Source organism: Neofelis nebulosa, chromosome 11 (assembly GCF_028018385.1).
Source record: "Neofelis nebulosa isolate mNeoNeb1 chromosome 11, mNeoNeb1.pri, whole genome shotgun sequence".
Classification (NCBI taxonomy): domain Eukaryota; kingdom Metazoa; phylum Chordata; class Mammalia; order Carnivora; family Felidae; genus Neofelis; species Neofelis nebulosa.
In genome coordinates, this window is record NC_080792.1 from 70,979,233 (window position 1) to 71,005,439 (window position 26,207).

At 41.0% G+C, this 26,207-nt stretch overlaps 1 protein-coding gene and 1 long non-coding RNA gene across 5 annotated transcripts in view; one reads left to right on the forward strand and one right to left on the reverse strand.

The window, feature by feature from the left end:
- TTC28 (tetratricopeptide repeat domain 28) overlaps positions 1-26,207 on the reverse strand; it is a 637,046-nt gene that overhangs the window by 155,523 nt on the left and 455,316 nt on the right. For all 4 annotated transcript variants that reach the window (XM_058693130.1, XM_058693129.1, XM_058693128.1 and 1 more), the window contains one exon: positions 22,573-23,080. In XM_058693130.1, the coding sequence (XP_058549113.1) occupies positions 22,573-23,080 (508 nt within the window). The remainder of the gene's footprint in view (positions 1-22,572; positions 23,081-26,207) is intronic.
- LOC131490613 (uncharacterized) lies at positions 4,796-6,712 on the forward strand. Its single transcript, XR_009251152.1, has 2 exons — positions 4,796-5,833; positions 6,170-6,712. It is a non-coding gene; the product is annotated as an uncharacterized LOC131490613 (long non-coding RNA).

Consider the following 26,207-nt stretch of genomic DNA (forward strand, 5'->3'; position numbering starts at 1 on the left):
AGAAATACAAAAGAGGCTATCATGAACAATTAGATGCCAACAAATTTGACAATCTGGAAGAAACAGATAAATGCCTAGAAACATATAACCTACCAAGTCTGAATCATGAAGTAATACAAAATCTGAACAGAACAATAACAAGAGATTGTATCAGTAATCAAAAACCTCCCAATAAAGAAAAGTCCAAGACCAGGTGGCTTCACAGGTAAATTCTAGCAAACATGTGAAGAATTAATGCTAATTCTTCCTAAACCCTTGCAACAAATGAAAAATGAGGGAACACTTCTGAACTCATTTTACACAGTCAGCATTACCCTGATACCAAAGCTGAATAAGGATATTACAAGAAAACAAAACTATAGGCCAATACCCCTGAGGAACACACAAGCAAAAATTCTCTCAATGAAATACTAGCAAACTGAATCCAACAGCACAGGAAAAGAATCATACACCATGATCAAGTGGGATGTACTTCTGGGATGAATCATCTCAAAGATGATTTAACATATGCAAATCAAAAATATAATACACCCCATTAACAGAACGAAAAGACAAAAATCATATGATCATCTCAGTAGATGAAGAAAGAGCATTTGACAAAATTCAACATCCTTCAACATTCAACCTCCCAACTAATTGGGTATAGAAAGAATGCACTTCAGCATAATAAAGGTCATAAATGACAAGCCCACAGCTAACACCATACTCAGTGATGAAAGGTTGAAAGCTTTCCCTCTGAGATCAGGAACAAGATGAGAATGCCCACTTTCACTACTCTTATTCAATACAGTACTGGAAATCCTAGCCAGAGCAGTTAGGCAAACAAACAAAAGGCATCCAAATCAGAAAGGAAGAAGTAAAACTGCCTCTGTTTGCTGATGACAGGATCAACATAAGGAAAACCCTAAAGACTCTACCCAAAGCTGTTAGGCTTAATGAATTAATTCAGTAAAATTTCAGGATACAAAATCAACATATAAATGTTGATTTATATGTTGAGTGGGGATGCCTGTGTGGCTTAGTCGGTTAAGCATCCGACTTTGGCTCAGGTCATGATCTCACAGCTCGTGAGTTCGACCCCGCTTCAGGCTCTATGCTGACAGTTCAGAGCCTGGAGCCTGCTTTGGATTCTGTGTCTTCCTCTCTCTCTGCCCCTCCCCTGCACATGCTCGCTCTCTCTCTCTCTCTCTCTCTCTCTCAAAACTAAAAACATTAAAAAAAATCATTTGCTGGCACCTGCAGGGTCAGCACTGATTTTTATATGTTGATTTGGTTTCCTGATTCAAAGGGGCACATGCACCCCAATCTTCATAGCAGCACTGTCAACAATAGCCAAATTACGGAAGGAGCCTAAATGTCCACTGACTGGTGAATGGATCAAGAAGATGTGATATTTATACACACACATACATACACAATGAAATACTACCTGGTGATCAAAAAGAATGAAATCTTGCCATTTGCAACAATGTGGATGAAACTAGACTGTATCATGCTAAGCAAAATAAGTCAGTCAGAGAAAGACAACTGTCGTATGATTTCACTCATATGTGGAATTTAAGAAACAAAACAGATGAACACGGGGAAGGGAAGGAAAAATAACATAACAGGGAGGGAGGCAAACCATAAGAGACTCTTAAATACCGAGAACAAACTGAGGGTTGCTGGAGGGGCAGTGGGTGGGGAGATAGGCTAAATGGGCGATGGGCATTAAGGAGGGCACCTGTTGGGATGAGCACTGGGTGTTATATGTAAGTGATGAATCACTGGGTTCTATTCCTGAAACCAGTGCTACACTGTATGTTAACTAAGTCGAATTTAAATAAATAAAATTTTTAAAAATCAGTTGCATTTCTACATACTAACAATAAACTATCAGAAAAGGAAAGAAAACACTCCCACTTATAATAGTATCAGAAACAATGAAATACTTAGGAATAAATTTAACCAAGGGCATGAAAGATCTATATGCTGAAAGCTGTAAGACATCGGTCAAAGAAACTGAAGACACAAATAAATGGAAAGGTATCATGTGTTCATAGATTAGAAGAGTTGATATTTTTAAAGTGTCCATACTACTCAAAGACATCTACAGAGTCACTGCAATCCCTATCAAATTCAAATGGCATTTTGCACAGAAATATAAAAAGCGACCCTAAAATTCACATGGAACCACAAAACAAACCCCTGAATAGCCAAAGCAATCTCCAGAAGGAACACAGCCAAAAGTATCACACTTTCTGATTCCAAACTATATTACAGAACTATAATAATCATAACACTATGGTATTTGGCATAAAAATGGACACACAGACCAATGGAACAGAATTGAGAGACCAGAAATAAACCCATGCATACACGGTGAACTAATATTTGACAAGGAAACCAAGAAGACTCAGTGGGGAAAGGATACTTCTTCAATAAATGGTGCTGGGAAAACCGAAGATCCACATGCAAGAGAATGAAACTGGACCCCTATCTTACACTACTCACAAAAATTAAGTGAAAATAGATTAAGGACTTAAATATAAAACATGAAGAAAACTCACAGAAGAAAACTCACAGAAGAAGACACAGGGGAGAAGCTCTTTGACATCAGTCTTAGCAAGGATTATTTTGGATACGATACCAGAAGAATCAACAAGTGGTAGTAAATCAACCTAGTAGGTTTCCACACAGCAAAAGAAACAATCAACAAAATGAAAAGGCACCATATCTGATAAGAGGTTAATATCCAAAGTACATAGGAACTCACACAACTCAACAGCAGAGAAACAATCTAATTTTAAAATGGGCAGAAGATGTGAATAGATGCTTTTCCAAAGACATACAAATGGCTAACAAGCACACGAAAAGGTGCTTAATATCACTAATCATCAGGGAAGTGCAAATCAAAACCACAATGAGATATCATCTCACACCTGTTAGAATGGCTGTTATCAAAAAGACAAGAGATTAATGCCAGGGCGCCTGGGTGGCTCAGTCGGTTAAGTGTCCGACTTCGGCTCAGGCCATGATCTCATGGTTTGTGAGTTCGAGCCCCGCGTCGGGCTCTGTGCTGACAGCTCAGAGACTCAGAGCCTGGAGCCTGCTTCAGATTCTGTGTCTCCCTCTCTCTGACCCTCCCCCGTTCATGCTTTGTCTCTCTCTGTCTCAAAAATAAACAAACATTAAAAAAAAAATTTAAAAAAAAAAGAGAGAGATAAATGCTGAAGGATGCAGAGGAAAGGGGAACCCTGGCACACTGTTGGTTATGTAAACTGGTGCAGCCACTATGGAAAACAGTATGGAGGTTTCTCAAAAAATTAAAAATAGAACTACCTTATGATCCAGCAATCCCACTTCTGGGTACATATCTGAGGATGAAAACACTATCTCAAAAAGGTAATCTGCATTCCCAGGTTCATTACAGCATTATTCTTAATAGTCAAGACAAAGAAAATAGTTAAGCATCCACCGATGGGTGAATGGATAAAGAAAATGTATTATATATGTAAAATATATAATAAATGCATAACACATGTAATATATAAAAATATATACAAAATATATATTTAAAAATATGTTTTACATTGACATATGAATTATATACAACATATATTATTAATTTTGTACTTATATATATTACATGTACATACGTAATGGAATGTTAATCATAAAAAAGAAGGAAATCCTGCCACTTGCAACAACATAATGGACCTTGAGAACATTATGCTAAGTGAAATGACAGAGCAAGACAAATACTGTATAATCTCACTTATATGTGGAGTCTAGAAATATCAGACTCACAGAAACAGAGGATAATAGTGGTTGCCAGGGGCTGAGGGGTGGGGGAAGTGGAGAGACTTTGGTCAGTTATAAGTATAAGTGTGAGTATCTAATGTACAGCACAATGACTACTGTCATCCACACTATCCTGTACACTTGAAACCTGCGGTGAGTGTAGGGCTTTAATGAGCTCAGCATAACAACAAAACGGTGGCTGTGTGGGGTGAAGGGTGTGTTTACTAACCTCATCGTGGTAAAACATTTCACAATATATACACGTATCAAATAATCACATCGTACACCTTAAACCTATACAACAGTTGACGTGTCGACGATCCTGTCTCAAGAAAGCTGGAGGGGGGAAAAAAGAGATGAAGAAATAAAATGTGCTGCTGGTCCTTGATAACCACCTTCAACTTTCAATGGGTCAGAATTGTCCGAAGGGTAAGAAATGCTATGGATTTCAGTAGTATTTTCACCTTTCTCTTAGCATCTTAGTTTTGGATTAACAAATGGTATACTCCTCCCACACATAATAGAAAACTATGATGATGATAGTGATTATATTTTTGAGCATTTATTATGTGCCAGGCATTGTTCTAAGGGCTTTATGCATATTAACTCATGGTGCTATAATTATGCTGATTTCACAGATGAAGAAACCAAGGCAGAGAACAACTGAGCACATTGTCCAATATCACAAAGCCCGTAAGTGGCATCGTTGGGATCCAAAGTCAGGCCATCTGACTCCAACAGTCAGGTGTTTCATAAGCATGCTAGATGCAGGGTGACTCTATATCCTGTATCCCGGGGGTGCCTGGGACTGTCCCGCTGACAAATTACACAGTCATCCTTGCTGTACTATACTGTAAAAGCCTGTAGTGTTAGCAGTGAAGACGAGCCACCTGTGAATGGCACATCTCAGTGATCAAAATGGAGAAACCAGCATACAACCTCAGTGGTTTCTATGGTACCAGGAAGGAAAAAGAACAGTCCGAAAGGATTCTTACACAGAACATCACCGCATCAGAGGGCAGAAAGGGAGTAGGGGAGAAAGGTCATAAAGGCATATTTACCAAAGGATTTAGCACATAGGTACTTCTGACTCCCTTTGTCACACACAAAGTAGGGCAGGTTCTTCACTGATGACAAAGAGGGTGTCTTTCTCCATTAGGCATTTAAGAAGCACCAGGAGTTGTCAAGGCAGACATGCCAGCTCGCCGGATGGTGCTGTGAACTGGAGAACACCATCTGTTTTGTTAAGGTTGACAGTCTGAAATTTCTGGTTAAACTCCAGATCTCCTTGTTGTGAAGGGCTTGATAACTTTTAGTCCATTACCTTCTGCTTACTGAGTCACAGAGCATATTATATCTCCCTCCAGAGCACTCCAACAGCTGGGCCATGTTATAAGCTGTCTTTGTCTTATTCGGTATTAGATAATGGATTTGATGGGACCTTCCATCTGAATCAAGGAAATGCAATTACAGAATTGCGGTTGTTTCCAATAAGTGGCCAACTCTGACATTCTGGCTCAAGAACGCAAATCCGTTACTTTTTTGCCAGTGGGGTTGTTCTGATGAGGGCTTGCTTTACAAGCACATTGGACACATAACAACAAAGCATTTACTTCACTTTTTAATTGCTCTTGGAAACATTTTAAATGGCACCAATGTAATCTTTACTAGAAAATGAAAGCGTTCACTTCCCCAAGTAACTTAACTCTTCAAAGGAGGGCAGAAAGGACCACTTTATAAAATTCATTGAAAACTGAGTGCCTGTATTCAGGAGCTAACAAAGCTGTTTCAGAGTCAAGTGGGGACACGCTGAGTCAGCAATACCCACTAGAAGTTGCATTCCAGCTTTAATCCAATTCAACAAATGCAATTTCTGCTGTGTCAGAGGCAGCCTTAAGAAGAATTTGCGGAACAACATGCTGAAAATGGCTCTTGGTGAAAGCTACGTTTTGACGGCACCAAGAAATTACTAATTATGCTGAAGAGAGTCTTAAACACTTGAGCCTCTTGTGGATTTCATGCTGGAAAAGAGAGGAGAGTTCAGGCTGAGGTATGTGAGCAGCCACACTTCTGCCCTGCGTTCAGTCTGTAGGTGTGGTATGCGTGTCCCGTAGAAAGCGGGATGAGTGAGACTGAAAAGAAGCCGTGGATGAAGGGAAATGCTCAGTTTCCATTTTTTCCAGTTACAATGTCAAATGGTCCTAGTCACTCAAAAGTGCTAGAGCTTTAGCTTTTTCCTAAATAATTTTCGGCATTCGCTTTAGAGAGGCAGTGGGGCATGATGTAAAGAGCGCGGAATCTAGGTTCAGACGGCTCTGGGCTCAAAGCCCAGCTCTGCCACACACTTTCCGGGGGACCTTTGACAACTAACCTCTCTGTTCTTTAGGTTTTGTGAATTTTTAAGTGAGCTAATAAAACACTGCCGAAGAAGCTACATCAAGTACAGCGCTAGCACACTGGAGGAGTTCCAGGAGTGTCACTGCTTTCATCATTATCATGACTTCTGTGCTACTTCAAGGGTGTGTTGGAGAGATCACAAAGGCCTTTTCATACATTCTCTATGAAACCTGTTATTTGAATACCTAAAAAGTACAGCTAGTATCAGTTTCCTAAGGCTAAGTGTTAAATGCAGAGAATAGACCATTAAGTTCATGTACTTAAAAGAAGAAACAGTGTGATACTCTAGTGATCTTCTTGTCCAAAAGTAACAAATATTAGGGTTCTTCAAACCTGCACAAAGGGCCTTGCTTTGTAAACTTCTTGGCTGAAGATCCAAAACGGTTAATATATTATTTAGTTAGCCGGCTAATCAGACTGTCTCATTTAGCTATCGGGAGAAGGACTGTGTAAAAGAAAGAGAAAAATCTGCTCGATTCAGTATTCCTCCTAACTGCGGGGAGTAAAATTAAAATGGCATCATAAAACCTAATCACTGCCTGCTGGTTTCACTATTTCTCAAGCTGATTATATTTTTGGTTCATTTAAAAGGCTTTAGGAATCAAGTTCCAGCTTCCATATACATTGTCTTTCCATGAAAAGATCGTAGAGTTTCAACTTTTTAGAGCAATAAAGAGTTTTAGTGATCATTTACACCGATGAGAATGTGAAGGTCCAATATAAAATATACAGAAACTGCCATTGTTTCCCAGAATTAGCCTTCTTGGCAATGGGATCAGAGGCAGCCGGAACGATATCGGAACTTAAGGGGAGCAGTAAGGCACAAATGGATGAACACAGTAAATACGAAAGAGGTGAGAAATTATTTGGACTTCAGACTCCAGTTAGTAACTCCAGGCATTTTCCATAGTGCTTGGCTCTCACCATCCTTCATCCATCCAAATTACAACATGCGCTATGCCTACTGTGGACCAAACATTGGACACTAGGTAATAAGGACACAAAAAATTTAAGATACATACCTTACCTATTCTTGGCATTTATGATCTAGTTGGTAAATAATGATAATACTTAATAAGTGCCAAGCACAAAACATAAGGGGAACACCAAATTTCCTAGAAGAGCCTGGGGGGCTTGATTAAGAGTATAGGACATCTGTCTGAAGTATGAACAAATAAATAAGACTTCAAAAGCTTGACAGAAAGAGAAAGATATTCAGGGTGGAAGAAATGACGTGAGAAAAGCCATGGAGGTATAAAAGTGCTCAGAGGTTTGGAGAGCAATGAGTGTGAGGGGTGATAATGGCAGAAAATGGCATCAGTGAGATGAACGGGGGCCAGTTCCTCACAGAAGAGTATTCTGACAACCCGCCTCCCTATTAAGTTTACACCCCCGTAATCCTTTCTGAAATCACAAAGTACTTTCCCTGTGAGCACTCGAATTGCCTGGTTTGTCTACCAAACAGCCACTGGCTGGTTCTGGTACACAGTAGGTGCTCAATACCATTCCTTTGAATGCTGAGGGCTGTCGAAAAATACACATGCCAGGTATAAACAGAGAAACTCGGTTTTATCCTTCCTACATATGGAAAAATCCAGTCGTTCATTTTTGTGTTTCTCTCCTCGGAGCCTCCTTTACTACTCACACAGAACAGACTTCAGACACTTCTGGTCACCAAACGTGTAGGGGGTTTTCCCCAAAATGATAAGCAAGTCGTTGACACCAGCTGGATGTCCTATAATGTCACTCTGACACGATCCACCCAGAGACAGCGTCAGCCCTCACAGGTAAGGAAGGGCTCAGTCTCACAGGATTGCCCCCCAGGCCCACATCAGACGCCAGCTGCAAGCTCAGGTTACCACCTGTGCTGCTGACCGGCCGGTTACGGGCTGGCCGTTCCCCACGAGCTCCTCCTCAGGTTTGATTAACTTGCTAGAGCAAGAACTCAGGGAAACGCTTACTTACATTTACCAGCGTATTAAAAGATACAATAAAGAACACAGATGAACAATCAGATGAAGGGATACACAGGGCAGGTCTGGGAGGGTCCCAAGCCCAGGAGCTTCTGTCCCCCTGGAGTTGGGGTGCATCACTCTCCTGGTATGGACATGTTCACTGACCCAGAAGCTCTCTGAAACCCCCTACCACGGGGATTTTATGGAGGCTCCCTCTGGTCAGCATGATCAATTATTAACTTCATTTCCAGCCCCTCCCTACTCTCTAGGTGGCACTGAAAACTACAACCTTCTCTTCTTGGCCTGGTCTTTCTGGTCATGAGGCCCCCATCCAGGAGCCATCCAGTTCACTCAGTCACCTCATTAGAACAAAGGTGCTCATAGTGTTCTTATCATGTATGGAATTAAATGAGTTTTAGGTGCTCTGTGCCAGGAACTGGGGGCAGATATGTATATCATATACACAATATGTGTATGTATGTAATACATATATACTATATATATATATATATATAAAATCTCACACCAGGCGTAGGATTTTGGACTTCATCCTGAAGTTAATGGGGATCCACTGCAGGGTTGTAAGTAGAGAAATGATTTGATAAGATTGAGCCTTGAGCAGTTGGGGTTTTGAGAGGGTTACCATGGAAGAAATGCGGAAAATAATCTGGAGAAACTAGGAGACCAACATGGAGGAAAATGCTGTAATGACCCAGGCAAGAGATGACAAGAGTCTGAAAACACAGTCTTGCAGATGCAAGTTGTATGGAGAGGCAGAATCCTCAGGACTTTTGACCAAGCAGGTCTGGGCCATGAGGGAAGGAGGCAGGGATCCCAGGAGAACTCTGAGATTTCTGGGTTGGGCACTGAGATTGCATTGCCATGTTCAGAAAAAGGGAACACACAACATGAGGTCACAGACTTGCAGAGAGACCTCTTTGGGGCCTCTGGATGAGTGTGTGTGGGAAGCAGGAATAGATGGGTATCTCAGAAGGAGGTCTGATGGCTCTCTGCCCCTCCCCCACTCATTCTCATTCTCTCTCTCTCTCTCTCTCAAAATAAATCAATAAACATTAAAAAAAAAAAAAAAAGGCGGTGAGGTCTGGGTTTGGGAAGGTGGTGCATGGTAGTGAAAGCCACGGGCCTGGGTGGAATCAAGAAAGACGTACATTTCCAGGTGCACTCTACCCCTGAATGCAATGTGTTTTTAAAAGTAAACCTTTAAAGTATAACATTTTGTCAGAAAGGTATGAGATTGCAGGCATACAATTCAGCACATTTTCCCAAGGTGAGCAGAGCCACATAACTACCATTCAGATCAGGAAGCAGCACACTACCAGGATCCCTGCAATGCACTTCCCAGCAAAGGCACTCACGGCCACAATCCTGGCGGAGGCTTAGAGACCTGGAGTCTGCACCTCTAACGCAAAGATGTCTGTAAACAGAACCCACCGGGCCGGAGAACCACAGAGACGGTCTGAACAATCACATGCCATGCCATCTCATGTCTAAGAGGCCCGATTCTAATACTCTACCTTTTCTGCTGTTCTTTCAATTTTCTGAAGAAAAAATTGGTCAGACATAAATTCCTCCAAAGTCACCCCAAACAGATGGCTTCCTTAAGGAACCAACAGGAAACTAAGAGCAGAGCCAAGTGATTCTGGAAGAAAGACCCCAAAGCTCATCGCCGTCACGTAACAGGGTCCAGCGTGCAGCGCCCGGCACAGATGGCAGGACCCAGGGTCACATCTGCACCCATCGCTGCTGGCAAAGCAAGGGGTAACAAAGGAACGGCTACAGATGGAAAGACTCAGGGACAGGCAGGTGTGGGAGGTGCCAGCACCAGGTGTGGGTGGCAGGAGCCCATGACTAACATCATTGTGAGGCTTCCCTGCTCACCGTGTGGTGCCAGGCAGCACCGTTCACAGGAAACAGCCACAGAAGAGGAACCGAAAGTAGGACGTGTGCCAAAGTGGCAGTGCTCCTGGCAGGCGGTGCCCACCTAAGTCTGCGAAAACACAACTGTGTTCAGAAATCAATGTTCTTCAAAGTGATCACTCAAGGGTTCCTCTCTGAAGTCCTAACAGAAGTGTTATCAATGCTCAGGGCTGGGCTGCCTAATGGGAAATGCCCCCATGGGGGCTTTTGACTCATAAACCTATTCAGCCTCACATGTTCATAATCATTTGTGTAAAGAAGAAAAAAGCTCCAAGCACTAATTAGAAAGATAGAGCTGTTGTATTTTCCTCCGGATCACCTTATCTTCTTTATTCAGTTCTTGAAGACTCAGCTATTAAAAGAAATTAAGTAATTCATCAAGCCCATTTCAATTACCTGCTGCTGATAACATCAGATTACAATTAGCATCTACAAATGAACCAAGTGCCAACTGCCAAGCTGAAACATAAGCTAATTTACTGCGAGACTCTGCCTGCTGGAGACAGAACTCTGGGATCTGGCAGCAAGCATCCACTTCATTATTCCAACAACAGTTTTGCAGCCTCTCCTGCAACGGTCCAAAGTGCGGCTCTGACCAAGATTTACCGCCCCGTCTGCCTCTGCTCACATGTTTACAGATGCACTGTATCTGTAAGCAAATCACAGCTCCTTTTAAATAGCAATGTCTAGACAAGCAGGGTGACAAATCTTGACCTAAAGTAGAGAGTAAATATTATTAATATTTATTAGGCACTGATAGGTGTGGGGCACAGCACGGGATATGCATGTCACAACCTTAATGAGGGTCTGAATCATCTTCCGTGAATCCTCTGGTGCTTGATCAGAAAAACTCCTGTCTTGGTTGATGCTCCCCATTTCTCATTTTTCCTTTCAGGCAGGGAAAGCACATTCCTGTTACTTTCTTTTAGATGTCTAGAAATATCTTTTTCCATCTCTGGGTCACTTTTTTTTTTTTTTTTTTTTTTTTTGCTATTTACATTTCCCCTTTTCATGACACTTAACAGGAACTGCTTTGAATGGAAAGCAGAGGTGCATGCTTTGGCTTCCTATATCATGGACATTATTAGATTCTGACGATCTGTGTAGTCTCAGCTACACTTCTCAAGCAGAACTAACTGCTCAGTGAATGTGTGGGTCCCAGAGGGGGCCTGTGAGCTGTATTAAAGGACAGCGTATGGACCTGAGTTTGGATCTTGCCACTGAATTTGAGCCAGCATCTTTCCTTCTATGCCTACCACACAGCTTTGTAGTGAGAATGAAATAATGTATGCAAAGTGTCTATCTCAGTGCAAGTACTCAATAGACAACAGCTTCTCTGGGAAAAGAGAAGAAAGGGCTCTTCCGTTCTGATGGTGCCTATACTTCTCTAGGAGCATTTGCTGTTTTGTCCCTGGGCACAAGCAGGGACCACTGCTTCAAGGTGACCTATAACCCTTCTAGTGGTGCCTCTTCTTTTCCATCTTCTACTAGACGGGTTGGGTGGGGGGGATGGTGTGCAGAAGAGGAAGCATCATTGGCTTTGAGCCCTAGGCGGGGTAATCCTAGCATAGTTCCTTACTGGAGTCCACCCTTCTAGTGGGTATGTTCTCTCACAGAAGGGTCTGTGGACATGGAAATCAGAGACCTGAAGTCCAGCCTCAAGTCTGCCTCTTACTCTATAATCTTGGGTGAGGCACAAACATTCGGTAATCTCTGAATAACAATAGTTTACTTCACAGGGCTATTAGAAAGACCAACAAGTGCTGTAAAACACAAATATGGTGAAATCACATTGCCATGCCAAGAACTTCTAAGGGATGTCTCAAAGACCCTTTGGCATCTTGAGCAGTTATTTTGAAAATGGCCCCATATGGGGCACCGGGGTGGCTCAGTCAGTTAAGTGTCCAACTTTGGCTGGATCATGATCTCATGGGTTTGTGGGTTCGAGACCCGCATCAGGCTCTGGGCTGACAGCTCAGAGCCTGGAGCCTGCTTCGGGTTCTGTGTCTCCCTCTCTCTCTGCACCTTCTCTGCTCATGCTCTCTCTCTCTTTCTCTGTCTCAAAAAATAAACAAACATTAAAAAGAAGTTAAAAAAAAATGAAGATGGCCCCATAAATCACACTGTGGATTTCCAAAGAAAACACTCAATTAGTGTAAATTAATTACTACCCACAATTATTATAAACATTTTACTTATAAAGCCAGGTCTCTCTCCCTCTCTCCAACACATAAAAATTGAAATGTGAAAAACAGATGAAATAGAGTGAGTGCCAGGTTATAGAATATTTTTTCATATACAAAGTAAATTTATCATAAGATTTTTTAGAATACTGAGTTCTACATATCTTCATAGTCATGATTTAATTCATAAAATTTATTCAGGAATAATATATAATTAAGGTACAATAGGTGCATCTATTATGTAGACCTATATGATGGTGTTGTTCCCCCTCTCCTTGGGGATTCAGAACTTTCTGATTCACGTTGCCAAAATTTAATTTTTAAATATAGTTATTTAGGTGACATTTCTTAAATCTTAGAATTAGAACAGCTGAAAGTCAGCGCTTCTGGCGATTATCATTTATCATTTGCTGCACTGCAAATGAGAGGCCTGACGTATACCCGCCAGAAGTGCTACCAAACTTTTACTCTGACACGTGACTCCCAGGATGGTTTGAAAACATGGTACAAAAAGGCCAAGCATTATTTTATGAGATCTTAATGAGTCTTTCACACTATGGATCTCCTGAGACTAAATGGATCGAGTTTTTTTAACCTACCTGGGCTGTGATTTTCTCAGATGTAAAATTAATTAATACTCCTGACCTCATAGGTTTGTGGAGAGGATTAAATATGAAAGTGAATGCAAATGTGGCATAGAGTAGGTCTCAGTACATGCTTGTTAGATGGAAAACCATAAGCTCCATAGGGGCCAGAACTACATTGGTTTTTCTCATTAAAATGTAGGCACTAATGTGCCTATCTCATAACTAATGTTCAATAAATGTTTGTTGAACAAAAGAATGAATGATTAAATGAACAAATGAATTCATGAACCATTTCCTTTTCTCTCCCAAAGAAGCTACCTTCTAGATCTGTCTTTTCGACTAAAAAGGGACAGTTATTTTTTTAAATTTCAATTATTTTCCATAGATGGATTATCAGATATTTGACCCCAGGATTTGATGGGGTCTCTCTCTCTCTCTCATATTTGACCCAATACTAGAAACAAAACCAGCCTGGACACTGTTGTATGTGGGAAGTAGCTTCTGAAATGTGTTCACCTTTATACATATTCCAGGGGCATAGTGGCAAACTAAGAGGTCACCCTCATCTGGAAGGAAGGCTATAATGGAGGGAGAGAGAGAGGGGAAAAGAGGGAGGAGAGGAGAAGAGACGAGAGGGGAGGGGGGGAGGGGAGGGGAAGGGAGGGGAGGGGAGGGGAGGGGAGGAAGAGAGAAAAAAAACAAAGAAAAGGAAAAAAAGGAAGGAAAGAGAAAGGAAGGGAAGGAGGAAGGAAAGAAAAGCTGAAACTAGCCATCCTTTTAGTGGTCTCCCTTCTCACTTTCCTGACTGTAGCTCACCCCAAGTAAGATGAGAGGCAATTGTCCCCAGTGAATGAGAAGACCTAGGATGATGACTGAGGACTTTAACTGAGGCTTTGTTCCAGTGACCTACTCTACTGCCTGAGATCTGACTCCAAAGTGCCTAAATTAGGATCATAAAGAAGGCCACCAAAACCCAGAGGCTACAGAAGTACTGTCATGCGACTACAGTTGTTTTGAGTATAAAAGAAAAGGTGGACATTTTCTAAGCCAAAATTAGCATTAACATTATTTTCACAAAGACACATGCTTAGAAAACAGCTAGGCTATTCGTTATTGTTCATAAGAAATTTGAAGAGTCTAAGTCATTTCTACTTCTTTTATCTTAAAATAAATAAAGGTGGATAATAAATATCAGTACATGCTGAACACCAAGGACAAAGATTTCTTGTCTTCTCTACCTTCTCCTCTCCATCTCCACAAGTTCTAGCCACTTCCCCCTCAGATGTGCACAGGAAGTTTCTATTGTCAGAAAACCTTAATGGTTCAAATCTCATTGTCCTTGGCTTCTGTGATATCAAAGTGATATGTCCTCCACGTCCTGAAGCTCTCTTCTCCCTAACCTCAACCTGGATCCCCTCTACCCTCTGTGATCCTAACTCAGTCAGGAAAAAAAGGTGGCTGGTTTTCTGTCTTCATCTTATAATGCCATTGAGATGATGCCCTCTTAATACCTCTTTCCAGTAGCATTTAATCATGTTACATTAAGTGAGAGAAATGCATATGGGACATGCACAAAACCAAACATCACCTGCTTCCCCAAACTAGTTCTTCCTCTCAGCCTTCCTGTTTCTTTTAAAGGCGCCACTCTTCCTCCAATCATCTGGGCACAACATCTGGGGGTAAGCTTTCACTCATTCAATCTAACTATATAAGCATTTACTGAGTATCCACTATGTAGATATAGTTATAGGGGTTCTACTCAGTGATACAGAGACTGTAGATAGAATGCTCTTCATACTTCCATTGAGTTCTAATCCAGTAGAGGTACCTATACAAGTACACAAATAACCAAAATTTGTGATTGAATATAAATAAGAGAAATTTTGAAAGTGTTCCTAGGGCTGAGATGAGAGAAAGATTTACTTTTTATCAAGAGACTTCAAGTAGTGAACAGTATTTAGAATGATCCTAAAAAAAAAGATGGGTAAACGTTAGACAAGCAAGATAGGGATGCAAAAGCCCTAAGTGGAAAAAACAGCTTGAGGAAATATAGTAAAGGATAAGAGCACAGCCAGTGTGGTGAGATAAGGGAAGGTGGAAAAGCCCAATTTCAGGGAAAGTAAATAGTATGTACAGAGGAACAGTGCAATTAAATACTAGAAATCGTGACAAACCCCACTTTAAGGTAAGGACCCTGACCACAATGTTGCGTGCAATGTGTAGTAACTACTACCCGCAGAGCAGTTTTGGGAGAATCGGTCTCATACTGATGTGTGGGGTGGAGGAAACATGGAAGGGAGGGCATGGTGGTAAGGAAAACCCAACTAGTAGGCTAATGCAGCCACCTGGGCAACCAGGAAGGGACAATGAAAGAAAAGAACCCTTATGAGAATATTTGTTTGACAACTGTTAGACTGTCAGTCAACTGAGAAAAAAAGGGAAGAAATCAGAGATGATTTTAGATTTCTAAGACAGGCTGAATAATGCCACCCCCGCCCCCATATGTCCGCGTCCTAGTTCCTAGAGCCTGTGAATGTCACTTTATATGACAAAAGGGCCTTTGCAGGTGTGATTAAATTAAGGGTTTTGAGGTGAGGAGACTGTCCTAGATTGTGCAGGTGAGTCTGATGTAATCACGACAGTCTTTGTAAGAGGGATGCGAAAGGAGTCGGGGCGGCAGAGAGGGCAGTGCAGTGACAGAAGCGGAAAGGAATGCTGCACGCTGTACGTGGAGTAAGAGGCACAAGCCAAGGAATCCAGGCAGCCACTGGAAGCTGACGGTCCCCTCGAGCCTGCAGAAGAAACCAGCCTTGTTGATAAAATAAATTTGTGTTAAGCCACTAAGTTTGTGGCTGTTACAGCAGCAATAGAAAATTAGTACAGATAGCCAGAGGAGTAAGGCTGTCATCACCAAACTTGGAGAAGCTAGAAGAATTCAATGTAGGACAAAGATACTTCACATCTGGACTCACTAACTCTGACAGATCAGCATGAAAATCGGAAGGAGTATCCGCCAGGCCAATGGAAATTTGAAAATGATGCTCAGGCAGGAGGTCCGCGCTGGTGCATATGGATTAAGAAACAATGTACACTAAAGCTGTAGTTGAAGGTACGCTGGTAAAAATAGTAAAGGGAGATATACAAAGAAAGAACAGAAAACAATCAAGGAACAAAAGACAAGAACTCCCATATTTAACAAATGGCAATACAATGGAAAGGAACCGTTAAAAATAAGGTAGGTTATCTGAATGACACAGAGAAAGGCCTTAGAAGGTAGAATAAAAAAAGCAGGCTGTAGGAAAGTCTATGTACTATGATGGAAGTTTTGGAAAAAAAGGAATAATCTGTAGACATGTGTATATTTATACATAGGATTGTATTGCCACGTGTTTATGTACATACTAAAAAGGTCTGGAAAGATTCTAACCAAATTGTTAACAGTGGTTAACTGTGAGAAGTGGAACAGGGAAGGTAAATAATGTAAGAAGGTGGACCTTTCTCTACTTTATACACTTTGGTATCATAAGATTTTTTTTTTTAACAGAAGTGAGTATCACTTTTGTAACTTTTTTTAATTGCTTATTTTTTTTAAAAAAAGAGGGACAATAAAAGCCAATGTAAAAGGTCCAGAAAGAGCAGTCAAGAAGAAAATCAGGAGGGCAGTGCTTCACAGACAATATAAGAGGAGAGAATTTCAAGGAAAAGTTTGAGCATACAAATGCTGCATATGACTAGGGAAATTTAGAACTGTCAAAAGATCTCTCAACTCAGCCATGAGGAGATCACTGTTGATCTTTCCAGGGGACAAAGGTGCCCAAGGCAAACTTTAATGGTCCAAAATGAATAGGAGGAGCTCCACCAGTAATGGAGGAGAAGGGTCTTTCAGACCAGCCCACGTCTATATGAAGCCCAACTTTATAGTTATAAGGTCTCAGGGGGTAGGGAGTGGCTGGGAGGGATGCAGGGGGAGGAATCCACAAAGAGACACCGTGTAACCAAAATCAGTGAGGAACTGTAGGAGGGTTGGAGTTGACCCTTTGAAGAAAGGAATAGCATTGGTTAAGTCTCCTATTTTTGAAACGCCAGGGAACCTTTTTTTTTTTTTGGGGGGGGGGGGGGAGTGTCTTGGCCAGAGGGAAAGTCCCAATTAGTGACATGTGGTCAGGCTACAACACAGGTAGAAACACAATGTTACTGGCTTGAAGAACTAGAAGAATGAGCCACAGTGGGAAGCCTTGAATTCTGAGTATAAATTCTACCCCGATCTCTATCTCCTGAAATATGCATGTGCAAGGCTGAATCTAAGCAGCCCAGTTAAAGCTAAAAGATCAGAACACAGATTTCAGCTGCAGCCCACCACAAAGACTGAATTTGGAGCTTGAATTAAGCCAAGTTAACGGGTAAAAGATCAACAACAACAAAATACTGTTAAGAGAAATATATCAGAATCCATAGTCTCTCTAAAGTAACATTCACAATATTGGATATAATCCCATGTTATTAAATATACAAAGAAACATTAAATGTGACTCATATTCAAAACAAAAGGCAATCAATGCACACTTCTGTGACTATACTAAAAACCACTGAATTATACACTTTAATTGGGTAAACTGCACAGTATGTGAATTATATCTCAATAAAGCTGTTATAAAACAACATTAACAACAGGAAATCAATAGGGTCTACCTCTGAAATAGACTCTTAACTACAGACAACAAACTGATGGTTACCAGAGGGAAGGCAGGTGGGGAGGTAGGTGAAACAGGTGAAGGGGATTAAGAGTATATTCACCATGAGGAGCACGCAGTAATGTATAGAATGGTTGAATCACTATATTGTACACCTGAAACTAACACGACACTGTATGTTAACTATACTGGATCTAAAAAATAACGGGGTCTAACTCTGAGGTGACTCACATAGGATTAGCAAACAAGGTTTTAAAAGCTTTTGTAATAAATAGGCTTGGCTATGTACATGAAAAATAGATGTAGTGAACAAACATAAATCTTAGCAGAAAAACTGAAATGTTTATTAATAGAAACAAATGGAAATTCTAAAGCTAAAAATACAATATGTGTCTGATAAAAAATTCACTTACGCAGTAAAGAATGAACCTTGCCCAAAGAGAGGTCTGGACTTTACCCTCAGCTCTGGGAAGCAATCTCTAAGCCCTTAGAATGCTCTAAGAGTGTCTTTGTTTACGTGAGGGTGTTGACCATTGCCAAATAGTTGATGCTAACCGTGTGATTTACAGTGGGGCTTTTCAGCTCAACCTTTGGCGGGCTGGAAATGAAGATCGCCCAAGCAGGTGGTCAACCTATCTATGAGACCAAGATCCAATCAAAACTGGACAGCGAGGCTCAAGTGAGCCTCTCTGGTTGATAATAGTCTGTGCATATTGTCAGATATTGTTGCTTTTCAGGCACTGGCACTGTCTGTGACTCTACTGGGAGAAGACAACGGAAAGCCTCCTGCTTAGAACTGTGCTGCCATGTGTCTCTTCCCTTGGCTGACTTTGAATCCTTTCGTTGTAGTAAACCATAACCATGAGTATACCAGCTGTCAGTGAATTCTGGGAGTCTTTCTAGTGAATTACTGAACCCGAGGGTGGTCTTGGAGACCCATGGTCATGGTTGATGTCTGAAGTGAGAATAGTCTTCGGGAATCTCAAACTTGGTATCACTGGATGGGTTTAAAAGCAGACTGGAGATGACAGAATAAAGAGTTATTGAACTTAAAGGCAGATTAACAGAAATTTTCAAATCTGAAGAATATAGAGAAAAAAAGATTTAAAATGTGAACAGACCCTCAGTAATACATAGCACAATATTGAAAGACTTAAGAGTAATGCAGAGTCTCATGAACAGAGGAAAGAGGGAATGGGCAAGAAGAAACATGTGAAAAAATAATAGGTAAAAAATTCCTAAGTTTGGGGAAAGATCTGTATCTGTAGATTCTAAAGCTCAAAGTAGCAGAGGAAGGAAAAATATAATGAAATCCACATTTAGGCATATTGCAGTTAAACTGCTAAAAACCAAAGTAGAGAAAATCTTGAAAGCAATCAAGACAGAATTAGCACATGCTCTACATACTTTCAATTCTACTGACATATCATCAAAATAATAGTGACCAAAAAACAATGGAAAGACTACTTTAAACTGCTTTTTTAAAAAAATCCATCAACGTAGAATTCTGTATCCACCAAAAATATCCTTCAAGAACAAAGGTGAATAAAGACATTTTAAAGTAAGTAAAAATGAAAAGAACTCATCACTAGCACACCTGCACTACAAGAAATGCTACATGAAGTTCTTTAGACTGAAGATAAATGATACCAGATGGAAACTCGGATCTCTACGAGTGACCGCAAGTACCATAAATGATAAATAAGTGCGTAAATAGAAAAGATATTTCCTCTTAATTCTTTAATATAACTGTATAGAACAAAAAACCACACTGTATTGTGAAGTTTAAAAAGAATGTAGACATAGTAATATCTGTGACAACTACAGCATAAAGAACAGGGAGTAAGGAATCAATGGGTTTATAAAGTTGTGAGGTGCTTACATTTTAAGGGAAGTGGTATGGTATTAGCTCAAAGTAGATTGTGAAAATTTAAGGATAATATAACGCGATCTTAGAGCAACCACTAAAATAAATGCAAAGGGGTAGAGCTAAAAAGCAATAGACAAGTTAAGATAAAACCTATCTGATTAAATTAACCACAGATTGTAGGAAAGGAAGAACAGAAAACAAAATATAAATGGGACAAACAGAAAACCAACAGTAAAATGACAGACCTGAATATAACATCAATAATGACATTAAATGTTAAATGAGTGAAATTCTCTAATTAAGAGGCCATAATTGTCAAAATCAATAAAAAAGCAAAATCAAACTAGATGTTATCTGCTGTTAACAAACTAAAGACACAGATTAAAGAGATGGAAAAAGATGGACCATACAAACAACAGGTATAAGAAAGTAGGAGTGAGTATATTTGTAGCAGATAAAGTAGACTTCAAGACAAAAAGGTATGACCATTGACAAAAAAAGAAATATTTCATAATGATAAAAGGGTCAATCTGTCAGGAAGACAAACACACAAATGAACATTTGTCCAATGACAGAATTTCAAAGTCTATGAAGCCATGTTTCACAGAAGCAAATGGAGAAACAGACAAGATCACAATAATAATTGGAGATTTAACAATCTCCTCAGCAATTGACAAAACATATAGACAAAAAAAAAAAAAAAAAAGAAAGAAAGAAAATCAAAACAAAGATGACCTGAGCAGCACCATCACCACTGTGACTGACATCTATGACATTACATCCGCTGAAATCCTACAAAGTATGTTTTCTGACCACAATGAAATTAAGCTAAATTTAAAAATAAATAAACTAAATTTGATGATAATAATGTGTCTAGGAAAATCCAAAATATTTAAAATTAAATAAGCCATCTAGGAGGTAAAGAGAAATCACAAATGATCTTAGAAAATATTTTAAGTTCAGTGAAGATAAAAACATAATCTGGCAAAAATTATTAGATGCAGGTAAAGCAGTGTTTAAAGAAATTTTATATTTTTAAATGCTTGTATTAAAAAGAAGAAAGGTCAAGGTCAATCACCTGAGGTTTGACTTTAAGAAGCTAGCAAAGTAAGTAGCAAGAAGAAAATGATAAAAAAGAAACCAGAAATAAGTGAAATAGAAAAGAGACAACAAGCAATAAAAAAATTAACAAAAGCAAAACTCAGTTCTTCAAAAAGATCAAGAAAACTGATAAATCTCTAAGTAGAATGATCCAGAAACGGGGCGGGGGGGGGGGGGGAGCGGTGGTGAGGTGGTTTTCAGGTACAAAATACAAACTATCAATAACAAAACTGAAAGAGGGCACCTCACTAGATAGCCTACAAGCACTAGAAGGAAAATAAGAAAATATTATGAACAACTTAATGTCACTAAATTCAACACTTAGATGAAACGAGCAAAGTCTCTGGAAAATACAACTTATCAAACCTGACACAAGATGATAAAGAAAATCTGAGTGGTCAATACGCACAGCCTTCTAAACTCCAGGTTCCAAGCCCTCCAATCTATCCTACGTGCCGCTCACTTGCCTTCCTTAAATATCTAGTCTATCTTCTTACTCCTACGTTTCAAAACCCTCAGGAGTTTCTGCTAGCGTATCTCTTGCCTAGTTTTCATACTAATCTGCCATCCTCTAGTGTATTCCTGAAGGGTACTCTGCCACCGTCCTTCAGACATGCCAATCCATTCTTTTACATATGCCTTCCCATCAATGCCATCTCATTCCTGGCCAAATCTCATCTATTATTCAAGGTGTAAAGAGGTCTATAATCTCCTCCAAGAAGTTTCCAGGCTATTCCCAGCCCTCGGGGTCTTCCTTCTTGCAATTTCACGGAAACGCCAGCATCACTAATACTGTCTTGTAGAGAAGCCACTGTTGCCCTATGTATTTGTCTTATTTTCCCTACTAAATTGTAAGTTCTTTGAGGGCAAAGTTTTTTGTTTTTTTTTTAACATTTCTATCCCTAGGGCAACTATTCCAGGATTCAACACTGAGTAATGATTCAATAAATACTTGCAATCTACTGAATGAATATATAATGTCAAGAGCTTATTTCTACGGTTCTTATCAGACTCTCTAGACTCTCATTCGGATCTCGATACTATCTTCAGAGTAATCTCTGGGGATCTGCCAGACATTTTCTAACAACTATATTCAGGAAACATATGGTTACAATAAGCAGAGGTAGAGGTGACAGAGGAGTGCTAAAATTATATAAATAGACAAGGGGGTGCCTTGGTTTTGTAGGTCATAAGAAAAGGGGGCTTTTACCTTCCGCTGCTACTAATACCTGATAAACATACACTAGTAGCAATAAGGCGACCTTCTCCTTGTCCTCTCCCTGCCCTGAGTCCATGTGGACACAGAACAAACAATGGGACTCAGGGATGAGTTCAGCTCATACTTGCAAATGCATCTGTTCCCTCCATTCATCGTGTATCCACATCTGTTTGAGTAGAAACAAGGTAACAGTGTCTTCTAAAAAGCAGCCAGTTACCAATACTTACTGTCTCTCACCGTGACATATAAATTCCACCAAATTTATGTCTTAATTATAACCAAGTACTATCAAACAGTGACTGCAAATCTAACTTATTTAACTAGATCTTTCAAAAATAATTTTGCATTTATCCTAAAACTAGCAGCGTCCTTTGTGAATACACACACTTTTGAGGAAAAAATACGGTTTCCTGTGGCATTAAAGTCACCAAGTAAAGAAATCCCTTTAAACAAAATTCTTCTCAAATCCCCTTCCATTCATGACTTCCTAGCAGCTTCTCTTTCATTTAAAGCAAACATAGCTTTTATATCCTGATTTCATTCTCTTTCTCTCTAATTAGATAAATCTGGTTGCTCTTCTCTCTAAACAGATTACAAGGTTGGGGTGTTTTGTTTTTTCCAGTATTCAGAATTCTAATCCTTGCAGCACTGTGATGGCAGGAAGGACCGTGTGATTTAGACCAGGCAGGCTCCAAGGAAATATACCTAAAAGAAATACACAACACACACAATGCGGAGATTCTTTTGACTACAGACACACAGATTCCTGTAAGAGATAGTGGGCTACCTCAGCTATTTCCAGCCCCATGGCGTTGACCCTGAAACCCTGCAAGCAACCCTGTCCTTACCCAGATTGGAGGACGCTCGCCCCTCCGCAGCCCGGTCCTTGAGATCTTCAGCAATGCCCAGCTGCTGCTCATGGTACTGTTTAGCTCTCTCCAAATCCTGCATGCACCTGGCAGCGTGGCCCAGGCCGGCATAGGCCCGCATCTCAATGGCCTTCTCCATCAACTCCCGTGCCAGCTCCAGCACGTAGTTGTGATAAGACATGGCCTTGTCAAAGTTTCTCCGGTAGTGATAGGCACTGCCCAGGTTGCTGTAGGCCCGGGCCTCTTCTCGCTTGTTCCCCAGGTCCTTGGCTATCTTCAGATGCTGCTCATGGCACTGCACAGCATTCTCAAAGTCACCCATGGCAATATACACGGCTCCCATGTTGCCAAGTTCTCGGGCCTCCGAAAGCTCATCTTTGGATTGCTTGGCAAGAAGAACACACTGTTTGTGACTGGCCAGTGCATTGGGGTAGTCCCCAATGGCTGTGTACACGTGGCCCAGACTGCTCAGGGCTGATGAAGCTGCCTGGATGGGGAGAGGATAAAGCAGAGAATGAAAAGCACATCAGAAAGTGGCTTTGGCTTGTTTTAGCAGATAAAACGTTCAGGGTTTGCCTGTGACCATCCAACTCAACTCCTAATGGTGTTTCTATCAGTGGGCTGCAGACCTGTGCACGGCTGAAAAAGAGCCCATTCAAACAGCAAGTTCCTAATAAAAGACAACTGTAGCTTAATCAGTAACTTTTATTTTTTTTATTTAAAAAAAAAATTTTTTTTAATGTTTATTTATTTTTGAGAGAGAGAGAGACAGAGCATGAATGGGGGAGGGGCAGAGAGAGAGGGAGACACAGAATCGGAAGCAGGCTCCAGGCTCTGAGCCATCAGCCCAGAGCCCGACGCGGGGCTCGAACTCACGAACCGTGAGATCGTGACCTGAGCTGAAGTCGGACGCTCAACCGACTGAGCCACCCAGGCGCCCCTAATCAGTAACTTTTAATACCTAATCTCATAGAAACATAGAAAAAGGCTGTGTTCCATATAACCTTCATTTTAGTTTAAAGACTTATTGACATTTCTAGTATTCTGCTATAACTCTGTTAATGGCCACTAACCTCTGTAGTGTAAGAAAATGTTGAGGAAAACCAGAATTAATTATGACATATAATATAGCCGAGGAAATTCATGAAAAATCCATGCTTGGGTCTTTGCATTCCTGGGCATTTCTCTAATGCTTTCTCCCAAAGCAAATGGATAGATTAGTGGTAAGGGAGATGTTTAGGATGATGATTGATAATTTTGTGACTCAGGACCCACTGGAGGATCCTGTTCTCTTATCTTTTTGTTCCCTCAGTGGGACTTTATCAGTGCTGATTACCACGGAGGGCTTAGATTTGGACAAACCCCAGAGGAAAAAATGGGTGGTTCCAACCTAGGCCTCTAACTGGAGGGGGGGGGGGGGCATCTGGCCTCACCACCTCTTTTCATGCCCACACTGACTCTTCCAGCTTTGTTCCTCATGCCTAGAGGCTCTTCTGACCCTGGCCTCTGTGCACAAAGATGCCATATTCCTCGTCTCTTCACAATGCTGGCCTCACCTGTGGTTCTTGTGTAAAGAAAAGTACATGAGCCTTTTTTGTCTTAAAGGTTTCAGAACAGGACTGTATGTTGATAGAGTGAACCCAATAGGGACAACAAAAACAACAAAAGAGCTACAAGGGTTCTGGAATCTTCCCCAAGTGTATATAGTCTTGGATTCTAGGTCTTTGGTTTCTAACTCCTTTGCAGAGACATAAAAGGGAAGTTACACTGGGCTTTTTCTAACCTCCTTATTTTTTTAATTGCTAATAATTAAGTTTTTATTTAAATTCCAGTTAACGAACATACAGTGTAATATTAGTTTCGGGTGTAGAATTTAGTGATTCGACACTTCCATACGACACCCAGTTATATGCTCATCACAAGTACCCTTCTTAATCCCATCACCTGTTTAACCCATCCCCCACCCACCTTTGATTCTACAAGTTGGAGACTTGCCTACCCTTCCCTTCCTTTATACTGTGCCTACAGCTAAACCCATGTATCCTCCTTTCTTCATAATGAACCCTCTTCTCGACAGGAGCCTGTGATCCCGGCAGAACCAAGGGTGTGCTCAGTCACAGGTAGGCAAATGGTTTCCACTAGGGCCCCAAGGCTAGGGAATAACAAGGAAGCAAGGCTGTCCCACCTGGAGTAAGGGTATTTCTTTATGAGATGTGTTCTTCGTACACTTCAGAACACTTTTATTAATATTTTATACAAGTGAGTGATTTGCCACTCTATTTCTTTGCCTGCGAAATAGCAGTTCTTGATCAAAATAACTCAAGCACTGACCGTCTTTATGGTGTTTGCAAATTGTGTATTTGCAAAGGGTTCCATGTCATTTTAAGTTGCTTTTATCATTTCACAGATGTTCCAACAAAGAGATTTGGGAATACAGAGGGGAAATAAATACTTAGAAATTTACTTTTTTGGGTTTTTCTCTGAGTAGAGAGGAGCACAAATGATTCCAGAGAGGTCACAATGCTGCAGTAGTGTGTTTCTAGCAGGAGCAGCAATGATGTCACCAAAGAGCACACCACTCAGCTTCCCACTTGAGGAGTCTCTTTGGGACAAGGTTAGAAATGCACATCAGCACATTGCACACGGGCCTTTCTGCTGCCCACAACTCCCCTCCCCCCACCCAACAGTCTCCTTTTCCTCCTTTGCTGCAGGCCCAGGGACTCAGAGCCTCTTTCCTCTTCTTCTGTAATGGGTCCTCCCACCTCACTCTCTGGGGTTCTCCACCCAAGCCTGGTTAAGGAGCAGAACACAGTCCACTAACCCTCCTACCTAGAAATCTTTGTTGCACACAGATTTTTCACTAAAGAGCTAGTGTAACTTAGAATCAGACACACTTGGGGTGCTTGGGTGGCTCAGATGGTTAAACGCCCAACTTTTGTTTTTTTTTTTTTTTTTTCAACGTTTTTTATTTAGTTTTGAGACAGAGAGAGACAGAGCATGAATGGGGGAGGGGCAGAGAGAGAGGGAGACACAGAATCGGAAACAGGCTCCAGGCTCCGAGCCATCAGCCCAGAGCCTGACGCGGGGCTCGAACTCACGGACCGCGAGATCATGACCTGGCTGAAGTCGGACGCTTAACCGACTGTGCCACCCAGGCGCCCCTAAACGCCCAACTTTTGATTTCAGCTCAGGTCATGATCTCATGGTTCATGGGATCAAGCCCCACGACAGGCTCTGCATTGGCAGTGTGGAGCCTGCTTGGAATTCTCTTTCTCTCCTTCTGTCTCTGCCCCACTCCCTCTCACACATTATCTGTCTCTCAAAATAAAGAAACTTCAAAAAAGAAAAAAAAAAAGAGAATCAGACACATTTGATTTAAAACTGTACTGCCCATTACTAGCTCTGGGACCTTTAGAAACTTAACTGCTCTGAGCCTCAGTTTTCCAGACAGTTCTAGGTCCCAGCAGTGCACCAGGAATTGAGTGTTTTCAAACTCAGCCATGAGCCTCTGTCAAATGTAAAAAACATAAATAATTCACTACATAATTCCAAATCGTAGATCTGGTTGGAGGCAATGAGCCCTCAAACACTGCAGGGGATGGACTTTATAAGGC